The 22,923-nt window shown below is 35.0% G+C and overlaps 1 protein-coding gene across 4 annotated transcripts in view; it reads right to left on the bottom strand.

Moving 5' to 3' along the window:
* LOC129950583 (high affinity cGMP-specific 3',5'-cyclic phosphodiesterase 9A) overlaps positions 1-22,923 on the bottom strand; it is a 267,471-nt gene that overhangs the window by 141,412 nt on the left and 103,136 nt on the right. For all 4 annotated transcript variants that reach the window (XM_056062534.1, XM_056062531.1, XM_056062516.1 and 1 more), the window contains exon 3: positions 3,689-5,474. In XM_056062534.1, coding sequence (XP_055918509.1) covers positions 3,689-4,802 — 1,114 coding nt within the window. In that variant the 5' untranslated portion in view covers positions 4,803-5,474. The remainder of the gene's footprint in view (positions 1-3,688; positions 5,475-22,923) is intronic.

The raw sequence follows: 22,923 nt of genomic DNA, 5'->3' as shown, positions 1-22,923 counted from the left end.
TTTTATTCCTTATAACTACTAAGATGCTGAATATTAACAAAAAACTTTCTTTACTGGATTTGAACTTAAAGAAGGTAATCAGGGTTAAAGAGGTTAGGTAAGGTTCATGAAGCCCAGGAAAACTTACATTGCCCATATTCGAAGGACCAAATTAATAAACGATCCATACTGCAATCTAGAAAGGCAGTAAAAGTTTTCGGTCATTTGAAAAAAGGCTTGAGGAATTCTTCTTCTTTTTTCGGTTCATAAGCTCGTTGTCAGTTCTTCGCCAATTTAACGCTATACCAGGGAGTGTTATGACTCAGTCTGTACTTGAGACCAAATTGTGTGTGTGGGACCAATCTTCTTTCGGACTAGTACAATAGCCAAAGTCCTAAACGATCTCAACACTGACAAATCCACTCTACCGGATGGCATAACCTCTATCGTGTTGAAGAGGTGTTCTTTAACGTTGCGCCAAAACCAATGCGGAAACTTTTTATTTATCTTATTCTTTAAAGTTATATATTGCTCAATATTTTTCGGAAAACAGAAAACCAGGAAGCGAAAGAGAACTATCTACGAGCTCAAAAAGAATATAAGGCAATTCGCAAAAGGAGTAAGTCCACATACAACAATCAGCTTGACCTCAAAATAAGCAGTAAAGAGTGGTGGCAAAGGAAATACGTAACCAATACCATTAAATTTTCCCCCAAATTTCTGCTCCTGAGTTTAGAACATATTATAGTTAACTTTTCTATGCACCTAACTTAATTCAGGATCGGGATCTGGATATGCCTACAACTGTAGATTAAATTAAAAGTATTCTTAAAAAAGTTAAACTAAACAAAGCAACAGGAGAGGACAGGATTACCTATGAATTCTTCAAACATGCAACAGATGACTTTCTGGAGCAACTAGCACGCACGATTTAACAGGATATTGAACTGCAAAGTAGAAGAAGCCTTTGTGAAAACAATTATCTTACCCATATTTAAAAAAGGGGATTCAAATCAGCCGACAAATTATAGAGGAATCTCTAAGATTATGATGGGAATTCTGAACGAGAGGCTGTACTCATGGGTCGAGGCAAATGATATACTAACAGAATTTCAGGCGGGCTTTAGGAAAAAATATTCGACGATTCGATAACATTTATAATCCGGCTTCAATCGTTCACCTTCATGAAGTTGGCACAAAAAAGAAGGTGTATGCATTTTTTGTCGATCTGAAAGCTGCATTTGATAAAATCTCAAGAAAATTGCTTATCTACAAACTTCACACAATAGGAGTTTCGACAAAATTTGTAAACTTGATAGAAGCCATATACTCAAACACACAATCAGCTGTTTGGTCGGGAGAAGAACTCTCCGAATATTTTGAGACACTTTTTGGAGTCAAACAGGGATGCTTGCTATCACCGTTGCTTTTCGCACTCATATAAACGATTTGCATGAATCTTTAGGAGGAGGACTCTTTATTGACTTGTTCAATGATTATAGTGGCGGATGATGTCCCGGTCTTGCAGCAGATGATAACGCAACTGGAATGTTACTGCATTAAATGGAGACTAGAAGTAAATCTATCTATATCCGAGATAATGGTGTTGAGAAATGGTGGAAGGTTATCTAGTCAAGAAAATTGGGCATTAAATGGAGAAAGAATTCGAATTGTCTCCAACTATACTTACTTAGGAGTTTTACTTTCACCAAATATGTCGTTTTCAAAGCACGTAGAAAAGAGAAACACTGCAGCCAAGAATAGCAAAAACTCGACGTGGCAATGCTTTCTAGCAAAAAGAAAAATCAACCTACAAACAAAATGGAAACTTTTTCAGGTGGTTTGTATGTAGAGCTATTCAAATCTACGGTGCTCAGATCTGGGGCTTAGGAATGTTTAAAGAAGTGGATAAAATTCAACGCTATTTTTTGAAACGAATTGTAAAATTGCCTACATTTACTCCAAACTACTGTTTGACGATGGAAACTGGGGCGGAGGACGGACATTACTATACCTTTGATCTTCACCTCAGATATATATCAAAAACAATATTCGAATACAGTGCAACAAGACTAAATCATCACCTAACAAACATACTTTTGAGGGACAAAATTGTTCTGGGTAAAGGAATTGAACTATCTTGGATATTGTTCTGGACTGCGTTGGGATGAGAAATCTATTTCTCAAAATGAATGGATCCAAAAAGGCAATGATCTATTGCGGGTGTTGAAATCAGTGGGTCAACAAGAAAACCTACGAAGGCATCTGAGAGCAGTACGCGAATCTACAAACATCTGGATCATTTAAGAGGACAGATTTACATAAACGATAGTTTTGTGGATGATGTGATTTAATCAAGCTTAATGGAAACGGATTTGGCCAGAACGAATAATCATTAAGTACTGTGTGCAGCTTAAGGGAGGTAGAAAAAATCAAGCACTTCTTGGGCAGATGTCCGGGCTTAAATGAGTTTAGGGTGGCCTTCCTTAGGAAAGTTTGGTTAACAGAAGCGGAAATAATCCAAAGAGAAAACAACACTAGTTTTGAAGAACTTGCGAATTTTATCACTGTGACTTACGGCATTTTTTAAGCCAATACCCAAAATGGCAAATAATCCTCACGCTCGAAATATAACAACAGCAATATAAGTCCCTTTTTAACAAAGGTCATGAATGTGCTGATTACTTATCTGCTCAAGAAATATCTATAAGATCGAAGACCACTTAATGACCTACTGGTGGTTTATCTCACCGAACAGTAGAACATCTTCAAATCGTTTTAAAGAAAGTATTAGATTATTGGAATTGTTATTAAAAAAACATTTGATAAAGTCTCTTATCGAAAATGCGTGCCATCGGTTTTGACGAATCTCTCCTTCCCTGGGTAAGAAATTACCTCTCAGACCGTTCAATTGAATTAGTTTTAGATGGGTTTAAGTCCGAGAAACACAAATTAAATACTGATGTACCACAAGGCTCCCTTCTGTCTACAACACTCTTTGTCATTTTTATTTTTTGGATCTCCGGTCTAAAACTTCTTACCCCCAAATTTTCATATTCGTTTTAGATTCACAACCCTGCTCTTTGGACAAGGATCTTCAATTGCAATGCATGCATGACAAGCTCATTTAATACTGACTTAGACAGTATCGGAAAATAGGGACTTAAATTTCGAGTAGAATTTAATGTTTGAAAACTCAATCCTGCTTAAATTCGTAAAAAGTACTACCTTTGGCACTTTCCATTAATGGCACTCAAAACTTCGGTATGGTGTATCTTCGGTCACCTCTTGTGGAAGGATGTCATAATGATTAATATACCAGTCGTTCTGTGGTGAACAGAGTTTTATTCCTTGACCGTACTACGCGAATGTAGAATGCTCTACCACACTCTAACTTTTACAGCCATTGCAAAATTCAGGAAATCAAAACTAATTTACACTAATACCTCCTTTTAAACTCAGAATTTTTCTAGAGTTTTTCACTTTTCGGGATATTTATCTTAATTTTCAAAATTTTTTAGAAAGGAATAAAAATTTAATTTCATTTGAAATGCAGGACGATTTCCACTCAATATTAAGGCAATCAATAAAAGTGAAAAAATCGAAGACAATAATTTCAAATATCAATAGCATTCTAAGTATGATAGTGTTTAAAAAATTTAAATAAAAATATATAAACAATAAAAGAAGAATAAAATATAACACTTACATAGCCAATTCGTCCGCTCTGTATATTCTACTTTTCGCTTCAAATCCTTGACTAAGGCTCTAAAGTCATCATCGCTAAAGTGGCACTGAATGATTGTATTGTTCATTTGCACAACGCTGAATTCACTATTTCCATTATTCCCAGTGGTGCCACCGACAACACTACCGCCGCCGCCAATACTATCCGACAATGTTGCAGCAACGTTATTTGCTCCCTCCCCATTCAGAGGACCCTGTTGTCGGGGATAGAGTGATGGGCATCCATTGCCTGCTCCACCGCCCGCATCGACATTATTACACGATTTACTTAGAATAATTGTAGACTTTTTCGCAATCGAATTGGCAGCTAGAAGATGCTCGCCTGTCGCACCACAGCTACCTCGATGCACGGGCTTGGAAGAAGCTGGCACAAGCTGTTGACAATTATTGACTTTAAGCTGATCCATCGCCTCGCTACCACTGCCACGACGTCGGCAATCAATTAGGGCGTTATCACTGCCACGCCGACCGGTACTGGCCGCAAAGGATACCATCGTTGTGCTTCGTCCTCCCCCGGCCTCCCGTTGACTAGATCCCGTTGTAGTGGTGGTCACATTAAGGAAGTTTTTTCGCAGAGTATTATCATTGCTTTCGTCCTCGTCATCGTTGGCTTGCAGCAGACGCTCAACACTGCTGCTGGTCGTACTGTTGCTATTCATTATGTAAAAACAGTGATCCTTGCTCGAGTTGCCTCTCGTTTCGCGTATCACGGTCACCGTCTGATGATCCTCATAAATTTGTACTAATAAATTCTCAAGGATGCGCTGACGCAATCTGGCATCGGCAGAGTCTAGCGATTGCTGGATATCGTGTTCCCCGATCTGCTGGGCGTCAACAGTCGTTGTCGTAGCCGTACTGCCGAGGCTCTCAGCAGAGCTGTATGATGGCACACTTGCTAAGTCACTGTAAGGATTTGTCAATTTAAAATTCGCATATATCTCGCTAAGATACCGAACGCGCGAAGCTATGTATCCAATTTTGCGGATTAATTGAACGTCCGTACAGACGCCGGTGGAGGAATCGTCGTCACTATCGTCATTTGGTATGGATGGGGATTTGCAATTATCCTTGTACATATGGCAGGATGGACTGTTGACTAATTAAATAATTCAAAATAAAATCCAGTTGTGCGATGGGTTTTATGTATACTTGGGGTATATCCTTTTTTTTTGGTTGTTTAAATGAAGATACTATGATGGATTGTAACTCTTTCAAAGCATATACAGTTATGTAATGTATATGGACTCGATGGATGTATATGTATGTGTAGGTACTATAAAACGATTGGGATAATGGGCCACGGCATTATTATCTATCGTTCGAGTTAAGCTAAAGTGTAATCTCCACAAATGATGAATAAAATGTTCATTGAACTTTGCATAATTGTACTATTGTATTTTATGGCCTTTTCTTCTTTTCATCGGAGCAGAGCCAGCGTTGCCATTCGTTTTTTTTCCTTCCTTATGATTTCACTTGAACGATTTAATGCAGAAAATAAAAGCGGAATACAAGCGAACAAAATGTATGTAGCCAGCGTAACGAAGCGTTATCTATCTTCGTTTTTGTCTTCGTTTTCGTTTTCTTCTTTTTCTTTGTATACTTCAAAGATAATTGCAATAGAACTTGAGCGGAAATAATTACTCGATGATCCTTTTGCAGCTTTCCTCTTTTACTTCCGCCTAAACAAACGGATGAAAGTATTATTCGTATGTGTGTAGCAAACTGTTGCAAACAGGTGTCCTGGTTTCCTGTGGAATAAACAAAAGCAATCATTAATATTAAATTTTGTCAAAGCACCTGGTTTTTCTTTTTGCAATCAGGGGTGAGATTATATAATAATTCATTTCTTTCTTGTAGATACATTTTTTTGTCATACATTTTTTCTTAAGGAGTGAAAGTGAATTACATAAAAGTTTGTTAAAAAAGATAAAATGTATCATTTTAAAATGAGTAACTAGCAAAATATTGTTTAGGAGTTGCTAAGTATTTCAAAAGTTGCTAACTAGGAAAATGTCCTTGAAATAACTTCAAATTTGTTTTTTAGCCACAGTATTGAGTTATTCAAGTTCATCTTGATCGAGTTTCATCGAATGCTGCAGTATGGGATGCGACGAATTTCTTAGAGTGGTTTAAAACATCGACGGGTGTTCCTCAAGGTTGCATTTTAAGTCCATTACTTTTTGGTTTATTTATTAATGGCATTTAGGATATACTATCAGGAGGAATACCTGACCGATGACTTAGTATTCTTGGCCGACAACCCTTTTACTTTGCAGTTGAAAATAAACAGGCTGAATGCATTTTGCGAAAAATTGGGGTTAGTCATTAATACCAGCAATATTAAGTTGATGATCATTGAAGCACGTACAAAGAGAAGGCAGCACAAAGAATATTAAACACTGAGTAATGTAAATATTGAAGTTGTTAAAGAGTGTTAGTACCTGAGTGTTTTAATTATACATACCTTTAACTTTCAAAAACAGGCTAAACAAAAAAGATTTGATGACAAACTGGCTTTGGCCATATTGTGGCAAAAGTTCTTTGCTAATAAGGATTTTGCGTCAAGTTACCGCGTTTTTCATTCCATGGTCAACACATATATGTGCTATGATGTCAAAAACTGTAAACTGAAAAAAGGAGCCTACATAGGTTACAAAATATTCCCTGCCGAAATATGTGAACGTTTAAGGCCCACCATCAACAACCTGAAAGTTGGTTAGCAGTGTGGTCTTAGACCAGGAAAGTCCACAGTCGATCAAATCACATCATCACATCACGGCAGATCCTGGAAAAATCCAAGAACATCGAATTGACACCCACCATCTTTTCATCAATTTCAAGGCGGCATATGACACCATCTTTAGAGACAAGCTGTACAGAGCAATGTCAGTTTCAGCATCCCTGTTAAACTCGTCCGTTTGTGAATAGGCTTTAGGCAATGTGATGCGCTTACATGTGATTTTTTAACATCGTACTTGAAAAAAAAATATGTAGAACTCCTACGTCAGCACTCGAGGCTGTCTTTCGAATTACTAGCACATGATAATGACAGAAGCATCTATGACAAAAGAGGATGAAAAGCCCTGGGTTGTTTTGAGAGAAAAGTTCTTCGCGTGATCTACGGTCCTGTTTGCATAGAAGGTGAGTGGAGTAGAAGATGGAGCGATGAGCTGAACGGGCTGTATAGAGACGACGACTAAGATGGCTGGGTCGCGTAGAGCGCTTGGAAACCAAGGAAAGTTTTAGAATCTAAGCCTACAGGATAGCGCAGAAGAGGAAGAGCGCGGATCTGGTGTCGCGCACAAGTGGAAAGTAATCTAAACCAATTTGGAGTGCGCAACTGGAGACATCTAGCTAGGGACCGAGCTAGTAGGAGCAGTTCGATGGGTGAGGCCCTATAGTGTACACAGGACTGTAGCACCACGTTAAGTAAGTTCTTTGGGGTGTTCGAAACGGAGCAAAAATATTTTTCAAACGTTAATTCAGACTGAATGAATATTTGATAAGGGTGATAAAAAGAAGTAGAATAAGTATTTACAAGAGTATCATCGTTTCGCAAACAAACGGGCTCTCCATTAAAAAAATGGAATGAAATAGCCCATTCCCATAAAGTTTGTCTATCACTTATTTCGTCAAACGTTGGTTAATGGCAGGGCACGTTTGCAGATGTCACGGTAAGAATAGATGAGAAGTTTTACACTCAGCATTTATCCAAAGCAGCTTCAAAATCATCCAGGAATATATACAGGAACCTTAATTAATATTTTTCTTCAGGAACCTATTTCAGCAACGAACAATCTGTAGAAGCTATTAGCTTAGTTTCTAGAGCACGTGTTGAAGTATTTAACTTAAAATGCATGACCCATTAAACTGATCTACCTCAAATCTGTAAGCTTTGTAATAGATGGAAAAATGAAGACGTTAGCCTTTCTATTGCCAATGACTTATACTGCAAGAAATCTGCCGGTTGTACTTTGATGAAAGTTACCTTTCTTCAAATCGACTTTATGAAATATTTAATGGAGCATTTCTACTTAACATAAAGTATTGCAAACACGCTTTTACTTTTCCCAACAATTTTAGGGCTTAATACCTTCAGTTCTTCTAGTTACTGTTGTTCAACACACCCTCTTTTATGTTTCAAATCACTTTAAAATTGGACATTGGTGTAAAATGTTCATCCATTTAAAATAATACTAAAGCATATTTTGTAAGACTCGATATTAAAAAGAAAGGTTCGCTAATTTCAACGATATTTTCTCTCAAGATTGTCCTAAAATTGACCTTAAAAAATGGGTATTTCAAATTTTGGTATCGATAGGTTAACATAAAACGACCGAAAAACCAGTTTTGATATTTGGTCTGAAATAAACATACATTACGTATAGAAAAAGAATGACAGCCCTTTTTTAAACCCAGAGAAAGAATAAATAAGTCTTAAATAAAAGCCTTTTCACACGCAGTTACTTCAACATTTTTACAAGTGTTCTTCTTTTGGAATATTTCTTGCAGCGATTTTAAATCTTTTGCCTTAACTTTCCTTCAATTCATTTTGTGGTAAAATCAATTTTAACTCTTCTATGCAAATGTATATATACATGTTTATGGAGTCCTTATTTCAATCGATCTATTTTATCTTATTTATAAATCATTGAAATCAACCCATCATAATGACTTTTTCAAAAATTTCTTATTGGTTTGCCTTTGGGTATATAATTTTTGATGCTAGGTTGTAAAAAACCGAGTTTTTATTGTTGTTGTACATTTATGTGCATATATTTTGAAAGGACTACAACCATAAATACCAATTCGGATACTAGACCCTTTTTCATTTAATTTTCAAATAAATTGAAATATATTGGCATATGTTGAAGTTGTTCGTAAGGATTTTAAGATGCAAAGTTATGGCGAACGAAACGCGAGTAAAAGTAATTTTTTACGATGTGGAATTAGGATCCTTGATTTTATTTTTATTAAGGTATTTGTAAACATTTGGAATTTCTTAAATTTTTATTATAATTTTATATACACTTTTCACCATTTAAGCAATTTTGGAAAATAAAGGTTTATCCATATTTAAGTAATGGGTAAGAGCTTTGATACCTTTGTAAAGTATATTTAACAGAAATTTACAATTTTTTGATATATGGAGAAAAACCTCAAGGGACAATGGTTACCCTTAACATGATTTAATATAGTGTTAGCGTTTTTGAATATTAAATTTCTTTAAATTTACTACCAGATCGGAATGTGAACAAAATTAAGCGCACTGAAGTTCGGAAGAAGCTTAAGCACTTAGCAGCGTTTTGGCAAGGTCGATTGTGATTGTTCTTCAAAAGATTCTAGAACTTGTAGCTGTTCATTCTCTTCGATTCAAGTTCTGTCTATACAAATGGGTAATAGGGAGGCATACTCAAATGTCTTTTGTATACCCTTTGAACAGGGATGGATAAGGAAGAAGGTGTCAGCGTTGAGCGTACACTGGTTTTGAGTTCTTAAACATTGCAATGATAGGGAAAGACAGAGCTCAGCATGGTTGTTCACATTCGCAAAGTACGTTTAAAGAACGATTTTCTATTTTTTAAAAAAGTGCGGACAGATTTGCGTTCAAGGCCAAACTGATATGCATTTCCTTAAAGGCGAATACTACGGTTAAACTGTTTAACCCACAAGTTCCTATTACAAAAGAATAAACTATTAAAATAACTGCTAAGCTGAGTGATTATGGTTTTTCTATCATCATTGACTATTGGAAAATAATCCAAATATGCTTTTGTCTATAAGAAATTCAGCTGTAGGTGATAAATGGATCCTGAACTTCAATACTCGCAGAGACTCCTCTAACTATATTCAAATTTGAATAGAGAGCTAAATTTAGCCCTTAAGTAAGATATTTTGTAAGGGTTTAATTCTTAACGTTGCTCTTTTAGTGAACAATTTATTAATTTGTCGAAATTTTACAAATTCCCTTCTGCTCTTCTGTTGTCCGGTATTCCATTTGACTTTAGGCAATATACCGTCAGTTGGTTCAAACCGAAATAGTCGAATATTTTAATTTTTTTTTTCATACCTCAATCGAGGTTGAAATAGTTCACGAAATGTTTTTGTACACTAATTTTTTCATATGCGAATTGTTGAAATTAATAAATTCAATCATAGCCAATCCTTTGCGGGATTTAAATAAAAAGTTAAAAACTGTGAAATCGTCCCAAGGCTGACTCACAAAATGCAACCCTTTAAACGAGATCAAATTGACTCTGATGTGCAATTATTTTAAAGCTATTAAAGTGTAAAAAAATATTAACATTTCGTAGTGAGAAAAAATAGGTCCTAAAAAAGGAAAACTGTTTTATTTGCGTGATACTACTTTCTTTATGGCTTTTAAGCAATTGCTTTCTATAATCTACACCTACAAACATCACCATCTCCTTTTTAACTGACAGAACATTTCAAAATGCGTTTTCTATACTTTCTTGCAAGAAGTTAAGTATTTTTGTATCGTTTCTTCTCCATCGAGTGCACAACTTTTACAAGAAATATAGTTAAGAAATTATATCAAAGAAGTTTACAGAACACTACATTGACGTCATTATAAAGTGCTGTAAATATGTTCCCAAAGGTATAACTCAGGTAGATATCATTAAGTTCAAACAGAGAATAGAAGCTATGTGTACAGTGATGCAAGAAAGTTTCTGACCATCATAAAATATTGGGAAAAAACAATGGGAAGCCGTTAAACTGAAGTAATTTTTAAAGGTGCAATTTCGAAAATAGAGGACTACAGTAGTTTCTTACTGAAACCAATAACAAATAAAAGCAAAACACCATCAACGAATTGTATCCACAAAAGTTTGAGCTATGTTTTAAATACTTTTTTAATTCACACTCTACAAGTGTTGGTAATTTCTTGGTGCTTCTAATTTGTTGCTTTGATTTCGAGAGCAAATTATTATTTGTTTAATAGTTATTACTAAAAATGGCATATCATTATCTGATCTCTCAGTTGTGCCTAATCTTTTTGCTACTCATTTTTAATCTGGTAAATTAGTTACTACTTCGAATGTACATACTTCTTGATGATCAATTAAATTACCCTGATAGCTATTTTAATATTGGAAGTTTAAACCATTTAACATCGGAAATTGAAGTTGAAATACGACTTGATATGGATCCTACAGAGGTCTGCTAGAATAATTGCAGTTCCTTTGGAAATAATGTTTAATCATTTCCTTGAAAGTGGTGAGTTTTTGAATACATGGAAACGTTCTTTAGCTACACAAATTTTTAAGTCAGGCAATAGACAGGAAATTTCCAACTATCGCCTTATTTGCAAGATAACTACAATTCCTAAATTTTTTGAATAAATTAATTCATGAAAGAATAACTCCAATTTTTAAAAGCATTTGATCGAGTTAATGATGATTTATTACTTATAAAGTTACAAAAAAATAGGATTCCACTCTAACTTTTTAAACTGGATAGATGCTTACTCAAAAGATCGTATTCAATGGTTTCGTATTATTAACATTCTCTCTTTACCTACCACCGCTGACTAGGGAGTGCCTCAAGGAAGCCAATGCGGGCCTCTTTTTTTCTTACTATGTAGAAATTAAATTCCTAACGTATTTTTAAATCCAAAGTGCCTTATGTTCGCGGATGATTTAAAAGTCTTTCGTTGTATTAAAACAGAACATGATTGTATTTTATCGCAAGAAGATCTCGAGAAATTGTCGAGTTGTACCTTGACGTGTAACTTTTTGTCGAAATCGTTTCTCAATTAAGTTTTCTTATAAGAAAAAAATACATTTCTTCAACAGAAACCTTAAAAAAGGAACGTGACTAAAAGCTTGATTTGTTAAAACATATAGACTTTTTAGAAGCAAAAGGTAACTGAGTTTAACTGAAATGAGTTCAGTGATTCATATACCTTGAAATATCTGTTTTACGCGTATGTCTTCTTTAATATTTTAATACTATTTTGTGTCCTCCGCATGAAGTTAACTCTTTTAGATTTGAAAACAATCCAACAAAGATTGACTAAAGCATTAATGAAAGGGGTTAATTGGAATATACATAGATGTGCCTTCCTATGGTACAAAATGCAAAAAATTTGGAATCATACCTGTTAACATTTGTTACAATCTTATTGATTGTTCCGATATTTTATAAGATAATGCTCATGTTGAACAAAGAAATTCCGAAAGATCGGGAACCATCGATCCGAACGGGGGTCAAATAAAATCGATTGCAAGATCAGTAAAATCATCGAAACTTTCAAAAAGAGTGTTTGCTAAGACGAATATTGGACTGTGATCGTTTAAAGCAGCTTGGATAAGCACAGAGCTCAAAACACATAAGGCACTTATGTGCATATAGAAAAAGTTCCAAGAACTAGAACCAAAAATCTACTTGTAAATATTGATACGAAAAAAACGTCTTGAGTTCACCAGGAGTTTGTGTCAAATTCTGGTGGAAGGCAATTTTTCCCGACGAAGCAAAATGTAACATTTTTGAATATAAAGGTGGCAGCGGGTTTTTGGTGAGAAGTAAACGATATTCTGAATCCAAAATCCATAGGTGGGGGTGTTTACGGTAAGGAGTTGTATGGCGGCAATCGGAGACGGTAAATAGAAATTAATCGAGGTTATATGAAAAAAATATGCGTATATTTTTATTATCAAAAAAAAAATGATAAACCAGTGCAAAGGTGCTTAATATACCAATGGTCATTATTTTAAATTATTGTGACTATTGCATAAACCTCCTTAAAAGTCGCCCCTAAAGCCCAGACATTAACCTTGTTAAGAATACAAAGGTCATGGTTTTCATGGTTTACCTCTAATTAGAAACGTTATTTTGCATTTGTTAATTTTGATTTTAGCTATTCGTTTTGGTAAAATATTTACACCACGAAAGTTAGGGTTTTACTATTTGTGAGCAATGTTCAATTTTTTTAATATTTAACAGCAGTACGAAAACTTTTGTGGTCCACTGTCTGTCTATGCAGGTGCATTATACTCGTAAATATATTCGATTTAATGTTTTCTGATTAATCATAAAAAAATGAGGGCGTAACTATTTGTGATGAATGAGGGCAAATGTATGTCAATGTTTCGCAAAATTAATTTACAAGGGTGGAAAAGATTGAGCGACTGATAAACTTTAAAGGGTGAGAAGAAAAACATTGTAAGTATGAATGTGTGACCCGTATTTACTAGTGAACACAAAATACTACCTACTTGTTCGTTTACTTAATGACATTGATGAATTTTATGCTTGCACATTGCACATATATACAATTGACAGTTATTATAGGTGAATACCTTAATTTGTACTTTACCTACAAAGGTACGTACCGTACCGTACGTACACTCTTTGGAGGAAAGCAACATTTTAATGAATACCTTGAGTAAGATTGTTGCGACTGATTGAGTGCATGCAAAGCAATTTCAAACACTTAGCATTGTTTAAAAAAAAATCTTAACCTTTAAAAACTTAGTGTAAATAAATGTTTTTAATAAACTTTGAAGTGAAAGAATAGGGTGTTTTTTTGTTGAAGCATGAGTAGGTTTTGATAGTTCTTGTGTATTTAGTTTGACAGCAGATGATAACGTCAGACTGTGTTGACATTTCCGTTCAGTAAAATTTGGCTATTCATCAGGAGTTGTTTAACGCCAGAACAACACTTCAAAATGGTCTAAAATTACTTTGAAAAATATAACATAGCGGATGTTTTTTTAGACGAGTGAACAAACTCATATTCTACAAATTTAATGTTATGACCAGGAATTTGGATTTATTTTAAGGATAAGGGTTTCGCATTATATTTATGATGCCTAATTTTAAACGTCTCGGTCTTATCCGCAAATCACATTACTCCACGGTGGTAAATAGCACGATCTTGGCGGCCACGCCACTGAATTGAATTACGGACTACATTTGGCGATTATGTCGACTGAATATTAATAACAAATTTGAAAGGTTTGAAAACGTTGTTTAAGACAAAGCCAATTCATTATAAAATAGCAACTCAAACTAAGCATAAGACAAGTGACAGCTGTCAACATCACCAACTCCGTAAACAGGAATGTCAGATTGAAAATTACACTCCTAAAAAAACACCCGTCATAAAGAATATGAGGAAGTCCGAAAAAATACCAATTCTAGGTCTGTGCATATGAACATCTACAATTTTAAGCATTTTTGTGAGTTTATAGAAGGACACTTTGTTAATCATCTACAATAAGTAGTGTCAACATATGTATACAATAGTATCAAATCAAATTTCCGCTGTTTATTTTTAACTTATTTTTTAAGACAACTTTGCCACGGAAGTCACCGCCAGAATTCTTCAATTCAGTCTTAAAAATTGAAAGAAAAAAAAGCCTGGAATGGAACCCCTAATAAAAATTTTCTAGGTGATACTTATTTAAAAAAAATATTTTTTAATATTATTATAATATAATATTATTAATATTATTAATATAATATTATTATTAAATTTATAATGTTTTTTGAATATCAAATTAAATTTTCTACAAATTTTGACACATGTCAAAAGGTGCACAAAACAATATTTTTAAGGTTATGCCAATTTTGTGATTGAAATGATTTTGTCGATTTACTTGATTGATACTAAAAGCTATCAATTAATTTTTTGTAAAACTTAACAATTTCTGTACAACGTTTCCATCGGAAGAATTTTATTTGAGTAGTTACATGATTTGTACGTGATATATTTGCTACCAACCAAAACTTCAAATTCTTTATCCTTATTCTTTTTCGAGATAAGGAAGCTTTCCCAAACGTACGAAAATACGAACTTGTGTACCTACAATGCTTTTAGATTCAGGGGACCTTGAAGTTTGGAGAAATGTAAAAATGTTCAATTCGAAAACTCCTAGCAATTCGAATTACTTAGTATATATTAACAATGAGCATTGTAGTACTTCTAACACAAGTTAGGAATTTAAAAAGAAAAAGAGAGTCGACCTTGACTTGGCACTTGATGATGGAGAAGTTGAACAAAGTCAATCTTTTAATACTCTAGAAACAACTTTTTAAAATTTTCTAAATTAAATTCACATTTTGTAGGAGCTTTCGAAATCTTTCGAATTTTGGCTTACTTTTAGTTTTTTTTATGATTTACAGGTACTCAAGGGGTTATAAGTACCATTTCTATGTTTATATTTAAACACAGTACAAGCGTTAGGAAAATAGGGAAGGATTTAAGAGGAGATACCGGTGCATATTGGTCTTAAGGTTCTTAACATCAAAATGGGAGGGAAACACAGAGTTGGCCAAAGCATTCCAATTTCTCGATGTGCGATTTAAAAAAGAATCTCTATACTTGACAGTATACCCGAAATTGATCTCAAGTGTAAACTGATAAGCATTCCTGGAAGTGTGAGTATTACGGCTGCATTGTTCAAGGGGGGGGGGGGGGGGGGGAATGCAACTGGCTGATTCGATAGAACACTGTTTATAAAAATATCGGTAGAACAACGAAAGGCATGAAACATTGCGGCGGTGTTTAAATGACGTAATTTTTTCGATTATAGTTCTATCTAAAGCCCTTTTTTAACTTGTTTTAGGGGCACCTGTCCAGATATGCGAATTATATTCAAGCTTTAAACGGATGAAGGCTTTGTAAATTATAGCCAGATCAGAAGGGGTGACAAATTTCTTGCACCGTCGGAGAAATCCTAAGGACCTGCCAGCATTTTTGGCAATGTCAAATATGTGAGCATTCCATAAAAGGTGATCTGTGTTACACTTACCGAGTACTGAGAGTTGATTAATTTCTTGGATGAAGGTGCCACTCATAGATAGTGACATCGGGGTGTGTTACGCTTTAACGACAGGGGACAGTATTGAGTTTTTGAAGCATTAAATTCTACACGGTTTTTGATTTCCTATTGAACAATGCTGTCAAGATCAGAATTTAATGAGCTTATCATACGCTGTCGTTTAAGTTCCATATACGAAGCACAAGGATCTAGAAACGAATATGAAAAGCTGAGGTACTGTCGTGGGCGAAAAGTTTAAGGGATTAGAAGTGGCAGAAAAGAAGAGTGTCGGAGACAAAACGGAGCCCTGGGGGACACCAGCATTTATTTTATGAATTTCAGATTTCAAACCATCCAATACAACTTGTATTGAACGGTTAGAACGATAATTTCTAATCCATTGAGGAAGAGATTTATCAATACCAAATGCACGCATTTTCGATAAGAGAGCTTGATGCCAAACTCTATTAAATGCTTTGAAACATCAAGTGCAATAATCTTACTTTCTCCAAAACGATGGAAAGATTTGTTCCACTGTTCGGTGAGATAAACCATGAGACCTACAGTGGACCTTTTTCTAAAGCCATACTGCCGGTCATTAAGAAGCTTCCGTTCTTCAAGATATTTCGGAAGCTAATAATTTATCAGCGTTTCCATGAAATTGGAAAGGAGGTACGTGAGTGCTATTGGACGATAATTAGAGTGAGATTATTCGACTTTTTAAGGGACAGGCTGGACAAATGCAGTTTTCCATCCACTCTGAAAGTGACCTGTAGAATAGGATATATGGTAAAGCTTACGCAGTGATTCTGCCAGCGTTGAAGAACACCTCTTTAGAACAATTAGGGGGATACTACCCGGGCAAGTGGATTTGTATATGTCAAGGTCTTTCAGTAATCTTGCAACTGCACGAGTGCGAAAAAAATTCGTCCCATAGAATCGTTTACGCTCTCAAGAACAGGAGGACTCATGACACTATCCGGTAGCGTCGAATTAACAGAAAATTGTGCTGCAAGCAAATTGGCTTTATCAATCGAGCTTACATAGGGAGTGCCATTGAGGATGAGCGTTGGATACGAGGATGACGTGGTGTTTCGTACTTTTTTCAAAAATGACCAGAAATTTTTACAACCCTTGGGACATTGTACTATTTTTTGTCTTAATTTCAGATCATGCAAAAATTTTGTTCGTCGATTTTTAAATCAATTTAAAAGAAATACTTAATTGACACTCAACCATTCCTGTGTGCTAGTACTGTTGTCAGGGATGGAACTAGCTACAGTTTTAAGCCGAATCCGAAAGGATAATTTGAGAAAGCACTTTTCATGACAAGAAAAATTGGAGAAGTTGTCAATTCTTCGCATGAGGCAGTGCCCGTGAAAAAAAAAACTATTAATAGCGTAGGCAAGGATCGAACCCAAGATCTCTGGCATGACAGTTCAACGCACTTACCATAGCTAGATAAAGAATATTTTAAAGGTATAAGTCTTTTATTCGGAAAATTATCTGCCATTAATATTAACTTTCGATTGGGAGTTATTGCAATCAGTCCAATTTGTCGAATTAAAAATGTTGATATTTCTCGTCGTTTAAGGGTCCCAAGAATCGTACGTTCGTATGTCCGTAAGCTAATAATGAAAGATGTATGCAATGCAGAATAATGTTTTCGATATCTGGTAAAATTTTTCAAAAAATCGAATTGACAGATTTTATACAAAACATGATATTAAAAAAAACACTACTAGAAGTTGATTTTCGACTTAAATATCTTTTCAAGCATTAAGGATATTGGCTTCAAGCTAATTTCATGTTATAAATGAAATTTACGAAATGCGATGCGCACGAACTTGCTCCTTTATGCAAAGAGTCTGTTTAAAAAAATACCTATATAAGATATAAAAATACACATGTAAAATAAGTTTGTCTTCAAAGATATTAATGCCATTCGATTTGTCAAAAAAACTCAATTTTCCAATTTTTTTTGATTCAAAATCTTTAGACCGGTTTTATTCAAATTGATTTTGTATATATACCAATTTTCCATTTTTTCTTAAAAATATTCTTGTCATTGATTGAACAGAAATTTAGTCTAGGACGAATCATCATCATATATTTTTTCATTAGCATGTTTCCCTTTTTCAGCTCACAAACGGAACTAATTTTAACAAATAAGGTGTCAAAATAAAGAAAATTTTTCGTAAACTGTGCAAAATGGATTTTATTAAATATTAATTTATAATTTGATAAAAAAATACTTAACTTTTTATTATACTAAAAATAAGAAATACTCGGAAATTATTATATTAAGGGAAATGGTTTGTGTATTTGAATGGACTTATCGAATACACACCATTTTTTGTCGGTAAGCTAGTTTCATCCCAAGACACAACACATCCTGCAACAACTCATCCCGGAAATGAAAATAACTTGTAAGCATACTTAACGAAATCAATTGTTTGTGTATTCAACAAGTTCGTTCAAAGCTTTTTCCTTTGGGTAACTTTATTTTAATTTCATATTAGAAGAACCAGGATGGAAAATAAATTATCTGAAGATAAGAAAGAGGCAGAACATGTATAGATAGTTTTTGGGAAGTTTGGCAGTTTTTATGAAAAATAAATATGAAAGACATTACTAACGTTGGTAAAAATAAATTTTCGATAAAGATATTGACTTTTCACTAATATTATCTTATACAAAATATTGTTTTAGGATATTCAGTGAACTTTTTTTAAAAATCTAACAATCATATTTGTAAAAATTTAAATCTACAAAAAATAGTACGCAAAGTTGGTAAAAATTGATGTTTGATTCTTGATATCTCATGAATAAATGGTGGTAATGACTTTAAAATAATTCCATTCTGTTCTAGATTTTCAAACAAAAATCCAATGAAAGATATTGAAACTTTCAAGAAATGTTATTAAACTTGTAAGAATTGGTTTTCGACTAAAAATCTCGTTAGAAAAAAAAAATGTTGGAATCAAACTATTTCACCATATGCAAAATATTATTGTTAATTTTAAGTTATTTTTTTTTAGAAAAATTCAACTGACAACTTATTTTACAAAACGCGAAAACCTACTAAAACAACAATAAACTGATAGTTTTTGAATCAAGTATTTGATCTCACACTTAATGTTGATATGAATATTCCGTTCAAAGTTTTAAAGAAGACAAATTGATAAACGGGATGGAAAGTTATCAGTGTGGGTCGCATACCAGCCTCTCTTTAAATTATTTGTTTTAAACATAAGGAAAACCTTACAAGACAGTGTTGCCAACTTAAAGATATGTACCTTTACAAAAAACTGAAGGGAATATCAAATCAAAAGATGTCGAAACAAACAACAACTTAACACAGATACATATGTTCTAAATATATAAATGAACAAGTAATGTTAAGTACACCGAAATGTCTTTCGTTTAGCATAATATCCAGAATAGTCCTTAATTGTACACTTCGAAATCGAATACAGATATTAATGATATAATTATCGTAACTGTAATAAAAACACACACACATGTTACTGCATCCACATTACACACAGCCATAAATGCATATACACGAATGTACGTTATGTACATATTTAAACATAATTGCTTTTGGCCATCGTAATTATAATATGTGACTGTACACACATATGATAAATAAATTTTACCATATTGCATGCCAACAGCCCCCGCTTGGATACAATCTTCAATTTGGCCGCATTCTGGGCCAACAAAACAACATCAATTATTATCCAAAACATTTCGTCGCACCTTCCCGGTGGGGTGCAATCCTTTTTGGCACCACTTCTAATGGATCCAGCTGAGGCTGTATATGTATGCGTCCCAGTCCTGGTGCTGGCCTCTTAACCACAATCGAGAAACAACACGACCACATAATTGCATATGGAATATTAATTTAGTGGAAAGTCCTCTCTGGGCTCTGCGTCGTGGTCTATGTCTCCATAGTGTCGTGTTGCGTCAGCGTGCGCCGCGCCGGTCCTAGTTCTAGTCGTCGTCGTCGTCAATGATTTCGTCCTTTGTTGTTCTTCCTCTTCCTCCCTTATGGTGAGTGTATTTGTTTTTTCTTCATTTTGTTAAGAAGTCAAAACGATTCATGCTGTTTTTATTATTAAATTATTTTTGTTGTTAACCAAAAAGTCAAGTGAGCAAAACTCAGTTATTGGAATTTCTAAGAGCAAAACATTTGAATCCATACATCGCCATCGTCGTAATAAAATATTTTTGTCCTTGTAAAGAATTTTTATTTTGTGTTTTTACGCTTTTAATTTTATTCTTGTACCAGAAAATGTGAAAAATATAAAAACACATATTTTGAATTTATAAATTTGACATTTTAGAATGAAATTCGATGTCTAGGGGAATAAAGAAAACGTGATGAGAATGAATTGGGAAGATATATCGAAAAGGAAGTAAGTCTGCTGGGTGTTATTTTTGTTTGTTCATTTATGGAAATAACAGCAGAGGGGTTTATATGCGTATATGTACATTTTTTCCGGTTCAGGGAAATAAGTCCACGAGAACTAAGTCAACTTCAATCCAAATATTTTTTCGGAACTGATTTCCCAAATTGCAAGGGAACTAATCATACTTTACTAAAGTGCAAATAGTTTCCACTGAGTGGGAAATAAGTCCCTCAATGGGCTTACTTTACGGTGACTTATTTCACGGCACATTTTTTCCACTTCAACATATTTCTTTAGTTAGTTTTGTAATTAAATTGACGCGAAATTATTAAAAACGCGTTATTAAGGACTTAGCGTTTAACTTCAGCGTAGGCCATCTAGAAATTTCTTTTTAAATCATAAGTGATATTGACACTGACAGCATTTTTACGTTTGAAAGAAATTCAATATTATATCTTATCAGTTCAATGAAATAAGCCGTTGTTTTATCGTTGAGAATTTCGGGAAATATGGAAAACTTATTTCCAAATTAAGCCCCGAATTTTAGGCTATTCGGTTTGTGTTCAATGTGTTTTCTAAAATCTAGTTTTTTTTTTTGAAATGAAGTACGTTACAGCCAAAATTGAAACTCATCCCAAAAATATCAACTCGCCATAAATCTCAGGAATTGACAAAGTACGCCCATAGTCTTCGTTTTCGGTACCGAGTTGATTCCTAAAAACAGCTGAATTATACAACGAATTGGAACGAGGCACATTTTTATCTTGGCAGCTTCGTTACAGAAGAATAACTCTTGCAAATCGCTGCTTCTTTGGACTTAGAAGGCAATTGAGAAGTAAAGTCCTCTCTCGAGCATGTAAAATCACCATCTTTAAGACACTCATTCCCCCGGTTCTCATTTATGGCGCTGAGGCCTGGACCCTGTCAAAGAAAGATGAGAGCGCTTAGGATGCTTCGAGAGAAAAACTTTTCGGGTGATTTTTGGTCCCGTACGCATAGATGGAGAATGGAGGAGAAATTATAACGACGAACTGTACGGGCTGTACAGCGACACTGACCTAGTTAGAAGAATTAAAGTCCAACGACTGAGATGGCTAGGTCCGCGACTCAGGTGGCGCACCCAGGTGGGAGAGGACCTCAACCAACTTGGCGTGCGAAACTGGAGACAGCTAGTTAGAGACCGAGCTGGCTGGAGACGCATGTTGAGGCCCAGGTCCGCCCGGACTGTATCGCCGCCTTAAGTAAGTAAGCTTCGTTACAGTACCCGTGGCATAATAATCAGTTCGTTGGGCTGTCATGTCAGAGTTCTTGGTTTCAATCAATCTAAAGTTTGCGAGGAATTGACAAACACTCCACGAGTAATTCTTGAAAGTGCCTTCTCAAATTAGCCATTCGTATTCGGCTTAAAAATGTGGGTCCCCTCCATTCCTGACAAACAACACTCGCCCACAGGAATGGTTGAGAATTGTTAATCACTAGACCCTAGTTCTTAACGGACTGTTGCGTCACCTTATATGATTATTTTTTGAGCTTCGTTATGTTGCTTATGAGGATATTCCTATAACTATCTAAATTAGTAGTTTTAAAGCTGAGATTGAACACGTTTGGACTATTCTTTGTTATGAACCACGAAGGACGAATATTTTACCGAGGTAGCAAACCATTTCTGTTGGAGGAAAGCTCATTTACAATCAATAGAGTATGCAATTGCACTGCAAAATACTTTTCTGTACCCGACCTTCAAGCTTACTCTTTTCCTCAGCTGAAATTACATTTTCCTGAGATCATTTACGCTTAACGGGCTTTTCTTGAGTTGAGGGTTTGGGAAACACCAGAGTATTGGAAGTTCCAGTGTTCCACTCGTTGCTGTCTCCTGCTGGATGCCAAAAGTTCATCCTTAAAGACGGTGGATGGGCCGAAGTTAGTATTGTCAGTAAGGCAGTTAGTATTGTAGAGAGGAACAATGATAAATCAAGGTTCTACGAGTAGGTCGGAAGGGAAAGGTCAGCCCCGGCAGAACCGTGGTAAGGCGAGACAATAAGACGCACCTGGTTTACCCCTCAGCCTTTCAATCATCCAAACTGACTATGAAAACGCTAACACAACTACTGAAAATTAGGGGTCCCGTATCTATGTTTAGAACGCCTTGATGTAAGTTGAACTATTAAAAGAGTAAAGGAACCCACCAACAGTTCGTTGTAGGTTCCTCAAGTCCCACGACAGCTTTGGTGATCATGACCGCCCGACACCGACAAGAAGGGTTTGATAAGAGGATTTTTGCCCATCGATAAAAGAGCTGAGTATTTCTCTAAATGTTTAAGACAATGGAGTTTTATAGATTAGGTTATTTCGTAGAGCCAGAAAGCAGACATCTGATTACGTTCTTCCAATGTCTTGAGATTAATCAACTGTAGGCGTTCTTGAAATATTTACGACTGGGTGCGCGGGCCATACTTGAGAGGTGTATTCAAGGAGGGAATGGACAAAGGTGATGTAAAGAGTTCGGGTAACGCAGGCGTAGATAGACCCTAAGTGGATACCTTGTGGTACACCGAAAGTAGCAAGAAAAAGCTAGAAGAGAGCACACCTATAGCAAACGTTTTATAAGCGGCTTTCTAGGTAAGAAGGAAAAATAAATTGCAACAAAATAAATTCAAATTCAAGAATACAAAGCTTAAAGAGTAAAAGTCAGTGGGATATTTAGTCAAAGTGGAGATTATGTGAACTTCGTTTCCTTATTCAAGCGTATAGGACACAAATTCCACAAGGTTGGCAGTTGTAGAATTAATTTTTTGAAAACCATGATTCCTAATGGAAATAAAAGATATACACCAAAAACTCGTAAATGATGCTTTCAATTAAGTTTGGAATATAGGAAATTTCGAAAACTGGGAGTCTTTTCAATTAAGTTTGGAACATAGGAAATTTCGAAAACTGGGAGTCTTTTTTGTGAACTTTGGTTACAAACGCAGTTTTCCAAAAGAGTGTAA

This window comes from Eupeodes corollae, chromosome 1 (genome assembly GCF_945859685.1).
Source record: "Eupeodes corollae chromosome 1, idEupCoro1.1, whole genome shotgun sequence".
Taxonomy (NCBI): domain Eukaryota; kingdom Metazoa; phylum Arthropoda; class Insecta; order Diptera; family Syrphidae; genus Eupeodes; species Eupeodes corollae.
The sequence above is the reverse complement of the archived record's forward strand: the minus strand, read 5'-3'. Positions and strand labels throughout refer to the sequence as shown.